Source organism: Suillus paluster (genome assembly GCF_016628075.1).
Source record: "Suillus paluster strain FC165 chromosome Unknown EDB91scaffold_6, whole genome shotgun sequence".
Classification (NCBI taxonomy): domain Eukaryota; kingdom Fungi; phylum Basidiomycota; class Agaricomycetes; order Boletales; family Suillaceae; genus Suillus; species Suillus paluster.
Window position 1 is genome coordinate 979339 of NW_024537566.1, and position 16718 is coordinate 996056.

Genomic DNA, 16718 nt, shown 5'->3' on the forward strand with positions numbered 1-16718 from the left:
GCTTGCAGGTTAGCATGGGTCACTAAGGCTAGTGAACTCATACTGTCTTCGCATACGCTACACTGAGATTTCGACGAGGTCCGACATAGTCCGACAGTGGTCTGTCATTGAAGAATTGGTTCAGGAGTCAAAGATTCGGCTGAATTGTGTTTTGTGGGACGCTTGTTTCCAGTCATGTGCGGCGCTGAGCGAGGATCAGGTGGGAGATTTCATACTTCATATGTCGGTGACTGAGCGCCATCTTCTTACAGTTTCGCCACGAACTTGACTCAAATATCTGCACTCTGATCTCACATTCATTGCGAAACCCTTCTCAGTAAGATGGCCATTAATATTCTCGTTGATCTATGTGTCTCAACAACCTTGTCAACAGCCTTCAAGACAGATTCGAACACGGACGTTATGTCTGACCTTGATCAGGCCATTGAGGCCCTTCGGGCTGTATTACAACTCCGCCCCCCGGGTCATTCTGGGAGAATCGCAGCTCTCAACGATCTGGCCATCAAACTTCATGAAAGATCTCAGCAACGGAGCGTCTTGTCTGACCTTGATGAAGCCATCGGGCTCCATCGATCTGTACCATTACTCCGTCGCCCCGGTCATCCTGAGAGAATCCCGACTCTTAACGATCTTGCCATCCTAATTCACGAGAGCTTCCAAAAGTGAGGCAACCAATCTGACCTTGATGAGGTCATTGGGCTCCATCGGGCTGTACTACTCCTCCGTCCCCTCGGTCATCCTGAGAGAGTCGCGACCCTCAATGATCTTGCTATCATCATTCTGCGACATTGTTCGTCGTAAGACGGAGTATCACTGGGCGTGGGTTGATTCGTGTTGCATCGACCAGCATAACAATGTCGAGCTTCAAAAATTGCTTAACTCCGTGTTTGCCTGGTATCATAATTCTGCGCTCATAATTGTCTTACCTGTCGGATATTCCGCCTTTGTCCAAGCCTGGCGCACTAGCACAGAGTGCTTGAAACACCCGAGGATGGACCGTCCCGGAATTCCTGGCTCCCAAAGTCATTTGTTTCTACCAACAGGATTGGACACTATATCTCAATAACGACTCCTTCAACCACAAGGAGTCTAACACGATCATGCAGTTGCAGGATGCAACGGGGATAGATGTACGCGCCCTCATCGCCTTCCAACCAGGGATGAGACACGCCCGAGAGAAACTCCAATGGGCGTCTACTCGTGTCACCACTGTGCCGGAGGACATCGCGTACTCTTTGTTTGGCACCTTTGGCGTCCAACTACCCATCCTTTATGGCGAGAATAAGCAACGTGCGCTCAGGGAGCCCTTGCAAGAGATCGTGGCTCAGTCGGGCGACATTGCTGCCCTCGACTGGGTTGGACAACCATCCTGTTTCAATAGTTGTCTTCCAGCCGAAATTTCCTCATGTGTAGCTCCGTCATGCGCCCTCCCATCTTTGTCTGAAGATGAGATTCAGACAGTGGTCTCCTCACTACAAAATATTGTGGCTGTGGGACTGGCTTCGAAATTGTATGACCAACTTGACAATATGAGCTCTCCTCGCTTCGCGAACTGCAGACTGCATCTGCCTTGCATCACATTCCGTGTCACGGAAGTCATGCGGAATAGTGGCCCACCCCTCGAGGCTTATTTCACGTATAGAGTCAAGGCAGACGGGCTTCGCGACCTGCTGGTCACCACAAAAGAGACACTGATTCAGTTCACGCCTGCAAGGCCCCCTCTGCAGAATTTCTTACTTGTCCGTCCATGGGATCGTCGCCTCCTTGAGCTACCTGATTTTGCAGATCTGCCTGACTCTGGAGACGATAGGCCAAGCGAGGATGATTTTTGGTCCGTGCGGGACTCCGTCAGACGAGTTTCCCGGCGGTTCTCGTGGAGAACAGGAGCTGGTTGATTCGAAATCTTTCTCGCGAGGATCGGGATTGATTGTTCACCTTGGACAACAGTTCAGCGCATTTTGCCAGCGCGGCGGAGAATACAAGAGAAATTAGAATCGCGTCGGATCGTGACTCATTGCTCAGGTCATTGACGCGACTTCCGTTCTCAACATGATGGACGGAGTCAGGACCCTAGAAATATTGTAGCTGTATGTGTATTTCTTTTACAGCTGATTGCGTAACTGTGCAGAATCGCAAATCAAAACTTGTTGTAAGCACGCTGGCTTACCTGAGTTCCCATACTCAGTATATATACTGTCGCTGATACTGAAAGCTAAGCTTTCAGTATTCTACCTTTTGGTGTAACGGTTATGCGCGTGCGGCAGTCAGACCAACTTACACTTGTGCATTGGAAACGCCCAGACAAGGACCCCGTAAGCACCTGAGGTAGTAGCGCTATAGTGTACATCTGTGGCTCGCTGAAAGACGATGTCGTCCCTATCAGATTCCCCAGAGATACCTGAATTCAAGGCTACATTCATTATTCACCTGGATACATACACCAAGATTACTACTGAAAGTAATGGCAAAGCAAAAGCCAAGGAAGTGAAATCCACAAAAGTCAAGGAACTTATCCAGACCAAGCCCAACTACATTGAATTTTTGACTTCAATTCTCGCGAAACACGACAAATCACACTATAGGGTCACTGAGAGGAAGAAATATAGTTTCAAGTACTACCTTAGCAATTCTCAGGGGCGAGTGATCTTTGTGTCATTCATGGTGTGACGCTGGCCTTATTCTTGCTGTGAATGTGCTGTGAGGGAAAGAGCCGTAAAACTTTGTATACAAGAGTCTTTTTGACTCCAAGTAGATGGCAGATATGCTTGATGGAGTACCCATGTCGACGTAGAACAGGGATTCAAGCTTTCAAATCATCTGAAACGGTGTGCGGCGGCATTGGACGACACAGATGTTGTGATCAAGCGCTGTAAATTCTCTCACTCAGCCCTCATTTTTCAAACCCCGATCCATAACATCGAGACTAGGGATTCATCTAAGGTCAGTCCTTGATTCGAAGGCCGTGAGACTTAAATTACAGTGGAACGTCACTCCTAGTGACGGCGAGGTCCGTGACCGTCCGTCTGTCTTAACCATCCTTTGCCGTTCATTTCCCGACCCTTCGTCATCTCATCTAGCGTCTTGATATGAATTTTTGTTCAGCATAATTTCCTGGGATCCAAACTGTGAGCGAACCAATCATATCCCGTGCCAGCTCATGCCACATCTCGTTCGTGACCCTCAAATCAAACGTTTCATGTGGCTAAGTGCATCAGTGAACTGATGAGCCGCAGATAATGTCTTATATGACGATATATCGTCATATATTGAGCTTCTTTCCTTCATATTGGAATATAAAGTCATATAAGGTCATGTAAAATACCGTAATCAACGTAACCTGGGTAGACTCACGAGTTCTCTGATGACCGTAGTGTCGTCTCTGAGCCGAACCCGATCGTGCCTGCTTCGCAGGGGTTATAAACATGCATAGCTGACTCTCACTGCAGTGACTGCACACATATGAGATTTAAAATGTTGATTAAAGCTAATCTGTTGGCCTTGTCACAGGCTTTGCTTGCACTAGAAGCATTATCTTCTCCGGCGACCACCGAGTCTGCACCCATCATCGACTTAGGTTATGCTCGGTACCAGGGGTCGGTAGATACAGCGACAAACATCACCAGCTTTCTCGGAATACGGTACGCGGCTCCTCCAGTCGGTGCGTCCACCTTCGTTTGTTGTATACAATATCAGTTTACGCACTAGATATATAGGCGACTTCAGATGGGCAGCTCCGCAGCCTCCATCGACCATCGCTGGGGTTCAACAAGCTACCACCCAACCAAATAACTGTTATCAAGCGCCCATCGGCAATTCTTCGACAAATCCTTATGAAAACACCTCTACGAGGAAAAGGGCTGTCAGTCAGTCGGAAGACTGTTTATTCTTGAAGTAAGCCCTGCCATGAACGATGATGTTAACATTTACGATTGGTAGTTGCATCCGATAGTGTATACACTCCCGGAAGCGAAGTGGTGGCCACACCATCGGGAGGGCTCCCAGTTGTCGTATGGATTCACGGAGGAGGGTAAGTATCATATGCAATATTCGTCTGTCGATGAATCGATTTTCGTACAGGTATATTTCAGGAGCTGCGAGTTTATACAATGGCGCAGATCTAACTATGGAATCGAATTATGGTGTCATTACTGTCTTAGTGCAGTACCGCCTCGGTTTATTCGGTATGTCTTCGCCACTTCTTCGAGGTTTCAAACTTATAAGTACACTGCCGACTAGGTTTCCTACCTGGGAAAGCGGTCAAAGAAGGGGGTGCACTCAATGCTGGACTACGTAGGTGATTATCATGGACTGACAATCCTTCAGACTCGGCTGAACCTGATATTCTAAGTCGACCAAAATTATGCTTTACAGTGGGTTCAGGCCTACGTGAGCAGAAATATCTCCTTGCGTGTTGTACCTCAACTGATAGGAAAATTACTTGAATAGATAAGTAGTTTCGGTGGGGACCCAACGAAGGTAACGATTTGGGGACAGTCTGCTGGTGAGCTGAGTTAGGTACCTCATCATCATTAGGTCTTGTTTACTACTCTCGCCGTTTCAGGTGCCGGTTCCGTGCTACAGCATCTTGTTGCTCATGGAGGAAACACGCAGCCTCCCCTCTTCAGAGCTGCCATGACGAGTTCTGCGTTCTTGCCAGTCACAATACAACTATAACGACCGAATTCCGGAGGTGAATTTTGTTTATACGGTCAACGTCCGTGCGTCCTGAATGCCACTACCAGATGGTGTACAGTGAGGTCGTCGATGGAACAAAGTGAGTCCTTGCAAAGGTTTTATGTGGCCATTTCCGAGCTAATACTCTCAACTCACAGCTGTACCTCAAGTTCGGATACCCTCTATTGTTTGCGCGCTGCAGACGTCAATACGTTGCAAACTTTGAACTATAACATCAACCCCGACAGCTTCCCTGGCACGGTCGTGTTCCCCCCTGTCGTAGATGGCACTTTCATCGTGGAGAGACCTACGGTGACGATTAGCAAGGGTCGCTTGAATGGCGTATGATCAATGGATTCTATCTCATCAGCAAATCTGACCCCTTTCCCCTTTCCTTAGAACTACCTTCTTGCCGTAACCAATTCTCATGAGGGGAACCTCTTCGTGAACCAATCGATGACATTGGATATCGCAGATTATGTCAAAATGATTTTCCCGAACTTCGGTTATGCTCAGGCTGCAGGAGCAGCGATGATGTACCAGAATCAGGGAAGCAACGTCGACCAGGCAAATCTCGTGATTAGTGAATGTACGTATATCCTTCAAGGAATTCGTCACTGTCCCTAATTTCATGAGTCGATTCAGCGATATTCGTTTGCCCTACTTATTATCTTCTCAAAGCATTTGGAAAGCAAGCTTGGAAGGTAAGCTCCAGGCAAGTCTCGCTTTATGTATGCTCAACAAAGGCAGGGCGAATTTTCAATTCCACCTGGCCTGCACGGAACTGATGTCGCATATTACTTCACTTCGTATTCGTAAGTCGATGTGATGAATTAACCCTTACTCTGACTCTGATGCATAATGCTTCAGGGGTAGTCCTCCATACAACAATTCCCAGTTCATCACTGCTTTCTCGAACTCATTCATGGCTATGGTCATGGACAAGACTCCTGACGACAGATACACGCCAGGAGATATCACACCTTCCTGGAATTCTTGGCAACATGGCTTCGCAGAGATGATGTTCAACGAGACATCCGCGGGAGCACCCGACGTTTACACTTTCAAGACTGACAGGGCCTTGCTTGAGCGTTGCGCGTGAGTACTGTGCCATATTTACAATGAGCCAGGGTGCTGAACTAGGCGCATGCATGTAGCTACTGGCAAAATGTGTCCGCGTATTCGGCACAGTGAATGGAAATTAAGCTCTGGTATCTGGGTCAATCGAAAAGAGGTGTAAATGTTGAGCTGAGAATACTGCCACATTAGTCTACCCTATACAGATGAGGATAGCCGTTCCTTGTGCGACATGTTCATAATCCATATCTTCGACCAACAGATGGATGACACCTCCAAGCACAGGATGTGTTTATTTGACACTTGCCATCACAATTTTCTTTTTCTCCCAACCTTAGACAATCAACTGCTCGTAAACTCAAGCACACAAATAGGGCACACCCATGCCAGAAACCATCGACCACATGCACACGACACGAAGACTGAGTGGTGTTTGATTCCATGCAAGTAAGTAGTTAAAACTAGTGTGGGGGATACAAGTACGTGAAGTGCATGATGAAGGTGAGGGGGACGTGATGGCGTGCAACAGAGCAAAGTAATAAATGAGCATAAATGAGGTCGACTGAGATGATGGATAAAAATTACTTTCCCCGCGCATCTCAAAGTCGCAGGTGAGGCAACGTCAACTCGTGCAAGCCCTTAGAACCCGCCCATTCCCATGCCGCCCATACCTCCCATTCCGCCCATGCCACCACCCATACCACCAGCAGGTTTCTCCTCCTCGCCATCTACAACGCAGCACTCGCTCGTCGTCAACAAGCTTGCAACACCTGCAGCATCCACGAGTGCGGTCCGCACGACCTTAAGCGGGTCGACGATACCACGCGCGATCATGTCGGTGTATTCGCCCTTGGACGCGTCATAACCGTAAGCGAATGTGTTGGACGAGTTGATAAGCGTGCCGACAATAACACTTGCTTCCTCGCCGGCGTTGGTGAGGATGGTGCGTGCGGGTTGTTGCAATGCACGACGGATGATACTCACGCCGAGGCCTTGGTCGAAGTTGGCGGTTGGGATGACGTCGGGGTCGGAGGAGGCGGGTTCACCGGGTGCAGCGGTCTTGAGGGCAAGGCTAGCTTTGAGCAGTGCGACACCACCACCTGGGAGGATACCCTCCTCGACGGCTGCGCGCGTTGCGTTGAGGGCATCGTCGTAACGGTCCTTCTTCTCCCCGACCTCGACTTCGGAAGAGCCACCGACCTTGATGACGGCGACACCTCCCGAGAGCTTCGCGAGACGTTCCTGGAGCTTCGTCTTGTCGAACTCGGAGGTGGTGGGGTCGTTCAGGAGTGCGCGGATCTGCTCGCAGCGTGCGGAGATGGCGTCCTTAGAGCCGGCACCGTTGAGGACAATAGTGTCCTCCTTGGTCACGGTGATACTGCCAGTGCTGCCAAGGAGGTCAGCCGTTGCGCGCTCGAGCTTGATATCCAGTTCGTCGGTGAAAACTGTGCCGCCGGTGAGGATAGCGAGATCACCAAGGATGCTCTTGCGGTTGTCCCCGAAGCCCGGAGCTTTCACGGCTACGACCTGGAGTTGGCCGCGGAGCTTGTTAAGAATACAGGCTGCAAGTGCTTCGCCGTCTACATCCTCTGCGATGATGACCAAGGGTCTGCGAGCGGCGGCAGCAGTTTCAAGTGATGGGAGGATGTCCTGCAGCAGGGAGATCTTCTTCTCTGACAGGAGAATGAAGGGCTTTTCGAACTCGACTTTTTGAGTCTTGACGTCTGTGATGAAGTACGGAGAGATGTAACCGCGGTCAAAGCGCATGCCCTCCGTCACCTCAATCTCATCGTCGATCGTCCGACCCTCTTTTACGGTAATGACACCCTCCTTTCCTACTCTCTCCATCGCCTGTGCAATCAACCCACCGACATGCTCGTCACCGTTAGCGGAGATGGTTGCGACCTGGGCAATCTCAGCGGTGGTAGTGATGGTTTTGGTGTTGGCTTCGAGGAACTGAACGACCTTTTGGACGGCGGATTGGGCACCGCGACGGAGGTCCATGGGGTTGCATCCTGCAGCGACATTTTTCACGCCCTCGGCGTAGATGGCCCGAGCGAGGACGGTTGCAGTGGTAGTACCGTCACCAGCAATTTCGTTGGTTTTTTGTGCGACATCCTGGACGAGACTGTTTGCGATGTACGTAAAAAATCGAACGTTGACAGTGGGAGGAAAAAGCTTACCGAGCGCCAAGGTTCTCGAATTTGTCCTTGAGAGAAATGCTTTTGGCGACGGTCACTCCATCTGATGGTGACGCAGGTGAGAGTAGAACTAGAGGAAAAAAGGATGTCACCTACCCTTGGTAATTTTTGGTCCACCGAAGCTCTGCTCAATGATGACATTGCGACCTGTGAAGTAACGAAGAAAAAATCAGATCACGTTCGGTTTCACAAGAGTACAAAAAAAGGGACTAACCCTTTGGACCGAGGGTGACGCTGACAGCATTAGCAAGAATGTCGACACCCTTGAGGATGCTAGCACGACCGTCATTGCTGAACTTGATCTCCTTGTGTGCACCGCGGGTAAGAGTAGGCTTAACCTTTGCGGCAGCGCGACGGAGGGCACGGGATGACGTGTGCATACTTGAACTTCAACAACAGCAACGAACGAACTAGAACAAGTGGAAGAACGAGGAGAAGAGTAGTTGGCAGAAAAAACTCGGAATAAAAATCTTCTGGGAAAAATCTAGAATTTTAGCCGTCACGTGCTACCTAATTATTTAAATAATGTGTACACAGCCTTCCGAGTCTGAACACCCGGGGTTGATATATGATACTCGTGCCAGGCCGCGTACATGAGGGAATCCCTTGCTATAGTGATTCCTGATAGTAAAAACCTTACCTGTAACCTGCACCGTAGTGTACGTCCGACTTTCAAGATAGGAAAATTTAAAGTAGGAAGCTACAACTGAGTTGTAGCTACTCGTAGTCGTCAGGATCACCCTACCTCAGGACTTTCACCACCGTCAAATTTAGGGCCCTCAACCATCTTCAGCCATTCATTTCTAGAGGGGCTGCCTATGATATTCACACAGAATTTGATACTCCCAACTCTACCGACCCGAACCGACTCAGAAGTCATCGAAGGCTCTACAGTATGGAACCAGAGCATGCTAGTGGCCTATCTTGCATCCTCAAACTCCTCGCACACACGTTCTCGTTCTACCTTGACCAGCATGACTACAAGTACAGAATCCCGACAATAACGACGATGTGATGATTCTGGAGAAGAGACGGAGGGCGAGCTTTAACCGCTCACGTTCACAACGCCTAGTCGATCGCATTCTCATCACTCGGACGCGGATCTGACTCAAGACCATTCCTTTTTGGACGTCGACATTAAATTGGGCGACCCCCCTAGTCTTGGGAACCTCGGTGGCGCGTTTTCTTTCCTTGCGGCGGAGCGTGCTAGGTTTGCTGCCCGCGACCGTGGCACGGGCAAAGATAGTTCCACGAGCGATGGCGCGTGGTATTCCCAACTATCGAAGAGCTTTTCAATGGCTCGGACTACTTTGAAGGCTGCGGGTACCAGTACAATGCAACGTACCCGATGACCCACCCCTCGTTTACGAGCGGATACAACGTTTATTGAACAAATCTTCACTTCTATCCTTCAACTCACTAACTTTACTTCACTTGGTGAGTTTCGTTGCCGGCGTCTGTAAATCCATGCTGATAACTAACAATTTTAACACCCTAAGTCAGGACGCTGAAGAGATACCTGTCAAACACTTGAACATCTCATGACACGCGCGTTGAACGTTTCCTGAAAAGCCGGACGAATCTCCCCACTCGCTTTGATGCATTTTTTCGTCTTACGGATTCCATACTTGACGTTTTTCTTATCGCGAGTTTCTTGGAATCAGCCTGCTTTGGCTCTCTGATGCAGCCCTCCTCCTGGCCTCTGACATCCATTCTACCCGAGGTCTTGGCAACCACGTGCACACCCACGCGATAGCTATTCTTCAGCTTGGTACCCCTTGCCGCCCCGTGTCCTCTGCAGAAAGACCCTGCACATCCACGATCCACATTGGCCTTATTGGTGATCCTGCTCATGTCTACCGTCTTCCGCGGAAGACCAAAACTCAAACGTCACGCAGGAGTTTAGGCATTTATGGAGCAGCCGTAATGAGCTTCGTCGATTCAAGGATGGACATATTACGCAGAATTTGTTTGGGAAGTCAACGTCCGATGAACGTGCACATATCTGACGAGCAATGCGAAGCCAAGGCCTCCCAGGAACCGGAGATTCATTCGTGCCCCACGACCCCATCGTGCCGCACATTTCCCTTTTGAGTAATTGCCGCGTCAACTTCTCATGACATTCGCAGTTCTTCTCGATTCTGCGGAGACTACCGTACATTTTGGCTCAACTGTTTTTGCCCAACGTAAAGTTTCGGCTATAAAACACCTGCCTGCTACTATGGCTTTGCCTTATTCCCTTCCACAAACTCCATGATGTTGACTTCCCGTTCCATGATGTTTGCGCTGCTCAGCTTCCTCGCTGGCGCCAATGCATGTGTATCCTGCCCGAGCACATTGACGGTCAACGGTGTTGTCGTGAAGCAATATAATGTGATCCCAATCGCGGCCGTCCAGATCACATATTGCGAGTACATCGCACCCACGCATCTTCATTAAACAAAATAACTAATAGTCCGGCAGATACATGACGAGCGACGGCACACAAATAACCTGTGATTATCACACCGTAAGTGCTTTCTGGACATCTCAATGATCTTGGTTGACATTGTAGCAATGGCATCAGGAGACCGGCAAGCTTTACTATGGGTCTCGGGCGAAGAACAAGATTGTAACTCCGTATAATTCTTGTCCGCGTACAGCAACTTTAAAGGATGGGCATATCTGCTGACCGTGATGTAAAGAGATGGGGGAGACGAGACACCCAACAGGAGGAGAAATGTTCGTCTGCAGACAGCCGGGTGTACACCAGTACTTAGACACCAGTACTTAGACACCATCTGTTGCGAGAATGGCCAGATAGTTTTGTCTTGCCTCGGCCAGTTGCATCATCCCAAGAATGGGCCCCGTCACAACAGATCTAGGATTGATATAAGGTAGATGATCTCACATTTGCAGAATTCCTTATGGAAGTAAGCTATCATGAACTCGCAAACCACAGCAAGACGACCCATGTTCCTGGTGTGCAACCCGACACGCAGCAAGTTCATAACATGGTCGACATTGTCATCATCGCACTCATTCGAAAAGGAGGAAGGTCCCGCATGAAAAGTGGCATTTCCAGTACCCCTCATACTGCAACCAACACGCTGGCATTACCAAAGGTTAGTTGACAGTGATAATAAAAATACTCAAACTGACGAACCGTTAGTCTCTCCGAATGTGTTTCTTCAGGAAAGAGATCAGCCGTATAGTCTGTGATGATTGATGTTTGTCCTCCAAATCATTGCGTCGGCGGTTGAGGTCATGCCCAACACCTCAATTCGGAGGACAATCTCTTACTGACTCGATCCTGACCACACGTCTATGTACCTCTGAGGCATCGAGACTGGGGCAAGTGCTAGCTCATGTTGCAGTGAAGAAAACGACGATGCCCCAGGGCCGCTCTAGGGAGGGGTCTACAGATCTCCGAGGGTGAGACTTGGGACGATGGCATGCGTGATTTTGAAACGCCTTGTAACGGTCACCACGCATGATAGGGGGCAGCGGGGTGCCTAGCGTCGGAGGGTGAGTTGAAAATACCATCCGAACGCTCAAGATAGTCTTTTGCCTACAGAAGTTCCTCGACGATGCGATGGTTCGAGGATAATGAGGCTTGTCTTATTTGTAGTAGACCATTCGTGTTTATACTTCGCGAATGCCCTTATTTCCGCTACCGATGGACTAGAGTCACTAGACCAAGTACTTGAACAATTCCGCCAGTGAGGATAACATCATTATGTCAACAAGCGGAAGTTTCACGAACTCGGCGCTCCACAAGCATACAGATATGACTGGGTAGATCATTCGAGGAAGATCATTAGACAGAGTTATGTTGCAGTTAGGAAAGAGTTCCGATTGTGGAAATCACGTTTAATTTTTTTCAACTCACTTGAGGATGAGAGAACCAAAAAGAATTGAAGTGAGAGGACTAGACTAGTCACTGAACTACGGCCCCCAGGAGGTCAATGAAAGTCCACTCGCTCTAGTTTATTGAGCGTTAGCTTGGCGTTGCGGTCATCGAAGAAGGACCTTCATCGTATCCGATAGAGGTCTATGTCGAGTCCACATATATAATGGTTGCCGACAGTAAAAACCTTACCTGCACCGTATTGTACGCGTCGTATATCAAGAGAGAGCTACTTACAAAAACGAGTGTCACGGTTCACGTGACGATTCCAGGCTGTGACCTGGACCACCTCGCAGCGCTAACGGTCCGACGGAAGTCCTGTTGCACCAAGCCGTAACTCGCAAACTGGCAGTCATCAATAATACCCTCAACGGCTACCACGAGCCCTCTATGGAGGGGCTAGAGAACGAGCTCCCTCTAGTTCTCGATGGCCAGGTTCCGCTCGGCGACCTTCTTTCCAGGGTGGCTCAGGCCATCTATGCTGAGTTGTCTGAACTTGTAGAGACGTGAGTAGGCCCCATGTTCACTCCACATATGCCCTTTGAATCAACCCCATGAAGTCTTCCGAACATGTCTGACAGTGCTCGAAAACGCACGCTCGCTGATTGGGTCGTCAAGACTAAGAAACAAGTTGTAAAGCTGTATGCTATCACTAAGTGGGCGCGGGATGCAGAGACTGTACAAAAATGCATGGCGAGTGACGCGTTTGATCAAGACCAACTCTTCATGACCTTTTCTTTCAGAACATCACTGCCTTTCTAATGAATCAGAACCAGCAATTCGAAGATGTCATGAGAGGCCTGACGTACGCAAAAGAAAGCTTGGATCCGGCCAGGTACGGAGGAATTGCACGTCCTCGTACTTCTCCTCACGCGTTCCATGCCGCAGGCTACGAAATCATGATCTACTCACCTCGCTGGATGTCCTTACTACTGGCACGTATCAGCGCCTCCCATCTGGCATCAAGGTTTTCCCCCCATCTTGCCATATGAGGATCACGCTCATATCTCTCCATAGAAATCTATCGTTCCCATCACTCCCCTAACGGATCCTGAGATCATTCGCACCCTTAGTGACATGGAAAACGCCATCCGCTACCGTCTCCGCATGACGGAGACAATCCCAGTAGAAATGCTTCAACATCGCATTGGTATCTTTCTGAGCTTCGATTGTCAACGCCCCTTACTCATTGATGTATCTCAGCTAATGGACGCGTGCACTTTATGGTCCCCAAGTTGTTCGAAACTGCCATCTGCCTAAGAGGTGCAGAGAAGAATGACGGGTGGTTCTTTGTTAGCGTCAAGTTCCTCATCACCGTCGGTGGTGACCTTACGGGCATGCAAGGTATCACTGGCGTCTAACTTTTTGCATGCCGTTGTTTATATTGTTTATAACCTAGAATTCCCTTCCGAGCCCACTGGCGTCCTCAGACGACACATTGCAGACGAGGCAGACTCACGAATGGCATGCTACCTTCCGCTCCCAGATAACCCAGAATTTGCTCCGAACCCAGAAGATCCACCGCGACCGCAGCTTCCCGAGGGAACAGTAGATGCACCACTCGTTAGACTCTTTAATTTCCTTCGTAAGCGAAAAACTTTCTTGTCGTTCAAGTGCTTACGGAGACTGCAGAAATGATGTCCATGTCCTATCAACTTGAAATATTGTGTTACCAAGTAAGTAGATATCCATCATTACAACCTGCCGGCTGACGGCTTTCCCGCAGGCTCAGAGGATGCGCTCCCTTGGTTGGGCTGACTTCTTGAAAGTTGAGATGCGCGATGGGCGGAAAACACTCGCCGTATCGTACTGGATGTAAGGCTTTCCGTTTTCATAGATTACTATCTTGTTACTCATGTGCGCTCAGGCGACCTCCACAACCCGGAGTCCCCGCGTCGGCCCCCAATCGGCTCAAGCTACCACCGCATGGCGGCACATTGACTATATCTATTATTGAAAATGTCAACAAAAAGACCGCGCGATCACCCATGTCGCGGATGCTTGCCGAGCTTCAACGGAGGTCAAAACTAGGTGATATGCGCCCTTCTGATGATGTCGAAAGCCTACAGTTTGATGCGAAATGGGAACCGCTGAAGGGCGTGTTGGCTGCCAATATCGATGCTGAGGAAGCAATAGCTGCGGTCAAGGAGCTTGTGGTGGTATGCCAAAGTGTTCCTGCGCGAGGAAGTTGCTCACACTGCGCGGTTTGGATAGGACTCTGGTAACATTGACTTTGAGTCGATGTTGAGAAAGGTGATCGAGGTGCACACACAAGCAATTTTGAAATTCTACCAGGTGCAACTTCAACGGGGTCCTGTTCGGGTGTTCTCCCCTGAAGGCAAAGTGGTTCTGGTTTCTGAAAGTGGGTATAAAACATTGCGACTCTAAGCTCTTGCTAAAGTCATACAAGGAGGTTATCATTCTCTTCACGTGCATCTCTGTGCGGATGAGATCGCTATCGTGACCATCGATACCAGGACAGGCCGTCTGAGCATACGAGATACAGGTGACCTCGCAGCAGCTGGCCGAGGACCACGATTTTCTGCTATCTCCGACAAACTCAACGAGGCCCCCAACATGCTTTTCGATGTGCTCATTAGGCTGCGATTTAACGTGCGCACAATTTGGTTTTTGCTCCGATCATGATCCTCACTGTGTTATGTATTGACAGACGATTTCGGATATTGTGGAACAAAAAGCCAACTATCTCGGCTTTCAAGTGTTCCGACACCGAAACTTCTCCAAAGAAGGTTTGGTGCTGTCAACTCATAGTTATGCTCTGTCTTACCTCCGTCTCAAACAGAGATTCAAAAGCTTGGAGCTGCAGCGCGCGGCATGATGTATATCCAGCTTGCTAACTTCCCTACGCACTACCTCGTGCTTGTCCTCACAGATGAAGAGTTCAGGTATGCGCTCATATCGACGAAGATGCTCTCGGATACGATGTTTGGCAACATGATTATGGAGGATATTGGGTGGCTTGATGTGAGACGAATACGAGGTGATAGGGGTGCTGGCATGGATGAGGTTGTGGTGTCATCTCTGTCGCATGAAGGACTGATGGGGCAGAGGAGAAGACGAGAGGATATCCCTCCGGAATTGTCAAGAAGCGAGGATAGGTGAGATTTTCTTCAGCTCTCGAATTTTTGTTGCTAACCGTGAACATAGTTTCAACTTGGAAACGCAAGTGCTCCGGGAATTATATGCGTATTGCTGGTATGAAATCTCGTTCTTTCATCATCTAATACTAAATCATTGTTCTAGCGCACGCGTTGCATATACCCGAGTCGAGCGCCAGTTCAAGCTCCGTGGCATCCCTTACACCCATGTCAACCCCACCATCACCCTTCCGCAGATACCCGAGCTTGGGCACATTCAATCATCTCTCGCCCGTTCTGTACCAGCACTCTGCGTTCAGTCCTCCGATATTCTATCCGGTGCACCAGCAGCCGAGGCGGCCATGCCCAACATCCGCGTCATACCATTGAACTGGTGGTCGGATAAGAAGGCCCAGGTGGTAACCTGCGTGAAGTTGAAGTACGTACAACAACCCGTTGGGAAACGTGCTGCGGCGGGATCTAGCAGCAAGAATATCATCCGTCCATCGAAAAGGATCATTTATGATGCGGCGGAGGCTGTGGTCTCCTTTTTGTCTGAAGAGGTCGACACTTGTGTGGACGAGTTTCTGGAGGAGTGGGCCCGTGTTTCTAAAATGGTTGTCATTGCCCGTGAAGGTGTGCTGTGCTCGAAGTTGTCGAAGTTGTTGTTGATGCTTACGCAATGCAGTGGCACGAATGGCGAAAGAGAAGAAATGGCGGGATGTCAGGCTATTATCATTTGACTTGCAAACTGTAGAGTTTGCGTATGCCTCGGTGAGTGAATGCTGTCCATTCGTCGAGCGATGTCTCACGTCGCCTTCTGTAGGATTATACCGTCCTAATCACTTGTACGGATCAACTATCGCCTACGGGTGGATCTTTCGAACTTCGCTTTTCGCGGTGTACGCCTTCACCGACACACCCACAACCTTCCTCTCTCGCTCCGCCTCAACTTGGCTTCCCAAATCATCACCTACGGACCAACCCCCATGAACAAGCCGAGCCATACCTCCGCCATGTTCTTCGCCACGGACCACTGTCGTCCTCACTTGACCGTCTTGTCGAACTGCTTCGAAATACTCTTCCCATAGCGGTGGAACTTGAACATATTAATGCAAGCGCCCGTGATCTCAAGCAGTCACCGGGTCGTGGTAGAGGTCGGCCACGTATAGCTGGGAAGACCGCTCCCTCTGAACCATGGGTGGATACATATGTCAAAGGCTTGGGCTGGTGGAGGGTTCTATATGGTGACCTCAGGTGCGGTTCTTCACTTTAGCTTGTAACACTCACTGAATATGACGCGGTAGACATGCTCTTGACTTCCGGTTAATGACGGGACAACGGATCGCTATCCTAGATGCGTCCTACTCTCTTTTCGGTACAAGCTCGCCCGATGCTTCCGCTTCATCTTCTTCACCGTCTTCTGAGCTTCTCAGCCTACTACCGATTCCAGACTTCAAGACACTTGTTCTCGATGCCATAAAGTCTGTTCGTGTGAATGACGAGCATGCAAGGGCTGCATGCATCGACGTCGGGGTGGTCTGTGATAGCTCTGTTCTGAGCGCTGTGGCGAGGGCGTTGCATGAACGAGTGTTGAAGAAGTTGAGGGGTAGGTGATGCGCACTGACTTATCTACTTCATTGGCATTCTTGACGTACATCGTGAATGCATCCTTTGAAAACATTTCCGCTATTTTATGAAGTGAGTCTTGTGATTTTCTCGGTTTACTGCGAAATTTACAGTTTGTGCGTGCTGCGAACTTGATCTTCAATCGTTTGT

At 49.4% G+C, this 16718-nt stretch overlaps 6 protein-coding genes across 6 annotated transcripts; 5 read left to right on the top strand and 1 right to left on the bottom strand.

Moving 5' to 3' along the window:
* The first annotated feature begins 72 nt into the window (after positions 1-72).
* EDB91DRAFT_1108325 (uncharacterized protein) lies at positions 73-816 on the top strand. The gene is made up of 3 exons (XM_041317546.1): positions 73-199; positions 252-316; positions 374-816. The coding sequence occupies exon 3, from the start codon at positions 403-405 to the stop codon at positions 664-666; it is 264 nt and encodes an 87-aa protein (XP_041181903.1). The 5' UTR covers positions 73-199; positions 252-316; positions 374-402; the 3' UTR covers positions 667-816.
* Positions 817-1058: 242 nt separating this feature from the next.
* Positions 1059-2085, top strand: EDB91DRAFT_697832 (uncharacterized protein). Its single transcript, XM_041328129.1, has one exon. It carries the CDS (start codon positions 1101-1103, stop codon positions 1893-1895), a length of 795 nt encoding a protein of 264 aa, XP_041181904.1. The 5' UTR covers positions 1059-1100; the 3' UTR covers positions 1896-2085.
* Positions 2086-3471: 1386 nt separating this feature from the next.
* EDB91DRAFT_1304384 (Alpha/Beta hydrolase protein) lies at positions 3472-5868 on the top strand (the record flags this gene model as incomplete). Its single annotated transcript, XM_041325022.1, has 15 exons — positions 3472-3658; positions 3714-3891; positions 3950-4027; positions 4078-4181; positions 4237-4290; positions 4349-4386; positions 4447-4501; positions 4562-4656; positions 4743-4774; positions 4833-5016; positions 5074-5263; positions 5320-5378; positions 5425-5483; positions 5545-5772; positions 5832-5868. 15 exons carry the CDS (start codon positions 3472-3474, stop codon positions 5866-5868), a joined length of 1578 nt encoding a protein of 525 aa, XP_041181905.1.
* A 254-nt stretch (positions 5869-6122) lies between these two features.
* EDB91DRAFT_1108337 (chaperonin GroL) lies at positions 6123-8395 on the bottom strand. Its single transcript, XM_041317547.1, has 4 exons — positions 8167-8395; positions 8049-8099; positions 7935-7995; positions 6123-7879 (listed from the first exon to the last, which is right to left on the bottom strand). Exons 1-4 carry the CDS (start codon positions 8330-8332, stop codon positions 6391-6393), a joined length of 1767 nt encoding a protein of 588 aa, XP_041181906.1. The 5' UTR covers positions 8333-8395; the 3' UTR covers positions 6123-6390.
* Positions 8396-10193: 1798 nt separating this feature from the next.
* On the top strand, positions 10194-10773 carry EDB91DRAFT_1108343 (uncharacterized protein). Its single transcript, XM_041317548.1, has 3 exons — positions 10194-10363; positions 10416-10461; positions 10519-10773. Exons 1-3 carry the CDS (start codon positions 10206-10208, stop codon positions 10621-10623), a joined length of 309 nt encoding a protein of 102 aa, XP_041181907.1. The 5' UTR covers positions 10194-10205; the 3' UTR covers positions 10624-10773.
* A 1458-nt stretch (positions 10774-12231) lies between these two features.
* EDB91DRAFT_1304409 (mediator complex subunit MED14-domain-containing protein) lies at positions 12232-16668 on the top strand (the record flags this gene model as incomplete). The annotated part of the gene is made up of 19 exons (XM_041325023.1): positions 12232-12347; positions 12402-12534; positions 12585-12676; positions 12730-12808; positions 12859-12991; positions 13045-13185; positions 13241-13426; positions 13474-13517; positions 13568-13656; positions 13709-14000; positions 14056-14203; positions 14243-14454; positions 14513-14591; positions 14645-14942; positions 14977-15057; positions 15106-15575; positions 15628-15713; positions 15766-16196; positions 16247-16668. The coding sequence occupies 19 exons, from the start codon at positions 12232-12234 to the stop codon at positions 16554-16556; spliced, it is 3420 nt and encodes a 1139-aa protein (XP_041181908.1). The 3' UTR covers positions 16557-16668.
* Positions 16669-16718: the final 50 nt, after the last annotated feature.

What these genes read in the sequence shown, in the direction of transcription:
- EDB91DRAFT_1108325 (XM_041317546.1), top strand. Translation starts at nt 403, where the DNA reads ATGTCTGACCTTGATCAGGCCATTGAGGCCCTTCGGGCTGTATTACAA.
- EDB91DRAFT_697832 (XM_041328129.1), top strand. Translation starts at nt 1,101, where the DNA reads ATGCAGTTGCAGGATGCAACGGGGATAGATGTACGCGCCCTCATCGCC.
- EDB91DRAFT_1108337 (XM_041317547.1), bottom strand. Translation starts at nt 8,332, where the DNA reads ATGCACACGTCATCCCGTGCCCTCCGTCGCGCTGCCGCAAAGGTTAAG. An exon ending in TGGACCAAAAATTACCAAGG is followed by an intron (nt 7,996 to 8,048) that starts GTAGGTGACATC and finishes CGTCACCATCAG; the next exon opens with ATGGAGTGACCGTCGCCAAA. An exon ending in TTCGAGAACCTTGGCGCTCG is followed by an intron (nt 7,880 to 7,934) that starts GTAAGCTTTTTC and finishes CATCGCAAACAG; the next exon opens with TCTCGTCCAGGATGTCGCAC.
- EDB91DRAFT_1108343 (XM_041317548.1), top strand. Translation starts at nt 10,206, where the DNA reads ATGATGTTGACTTCCCGTTCCATGATGTTTGCGCTGCTCAGCTTCCTC. An exon ending in GTCCAGATCACATATTGCGA is followed by an intron (nt 10,364 to 10,415) that starts GTACATCGCACC and finishes ATAGTCCGGCAG; the next exon opens with ATACATGACGAGCGACGGCA. An exon ending in TAACCTGTGATTATCACACC is followed by an intron (nt 10,462 to 10,518) that starts GTAAGTGCTTTC and finishes CAATGGCATCAG; the next exon opens with GAGACCGGCAAGCTTTACTA.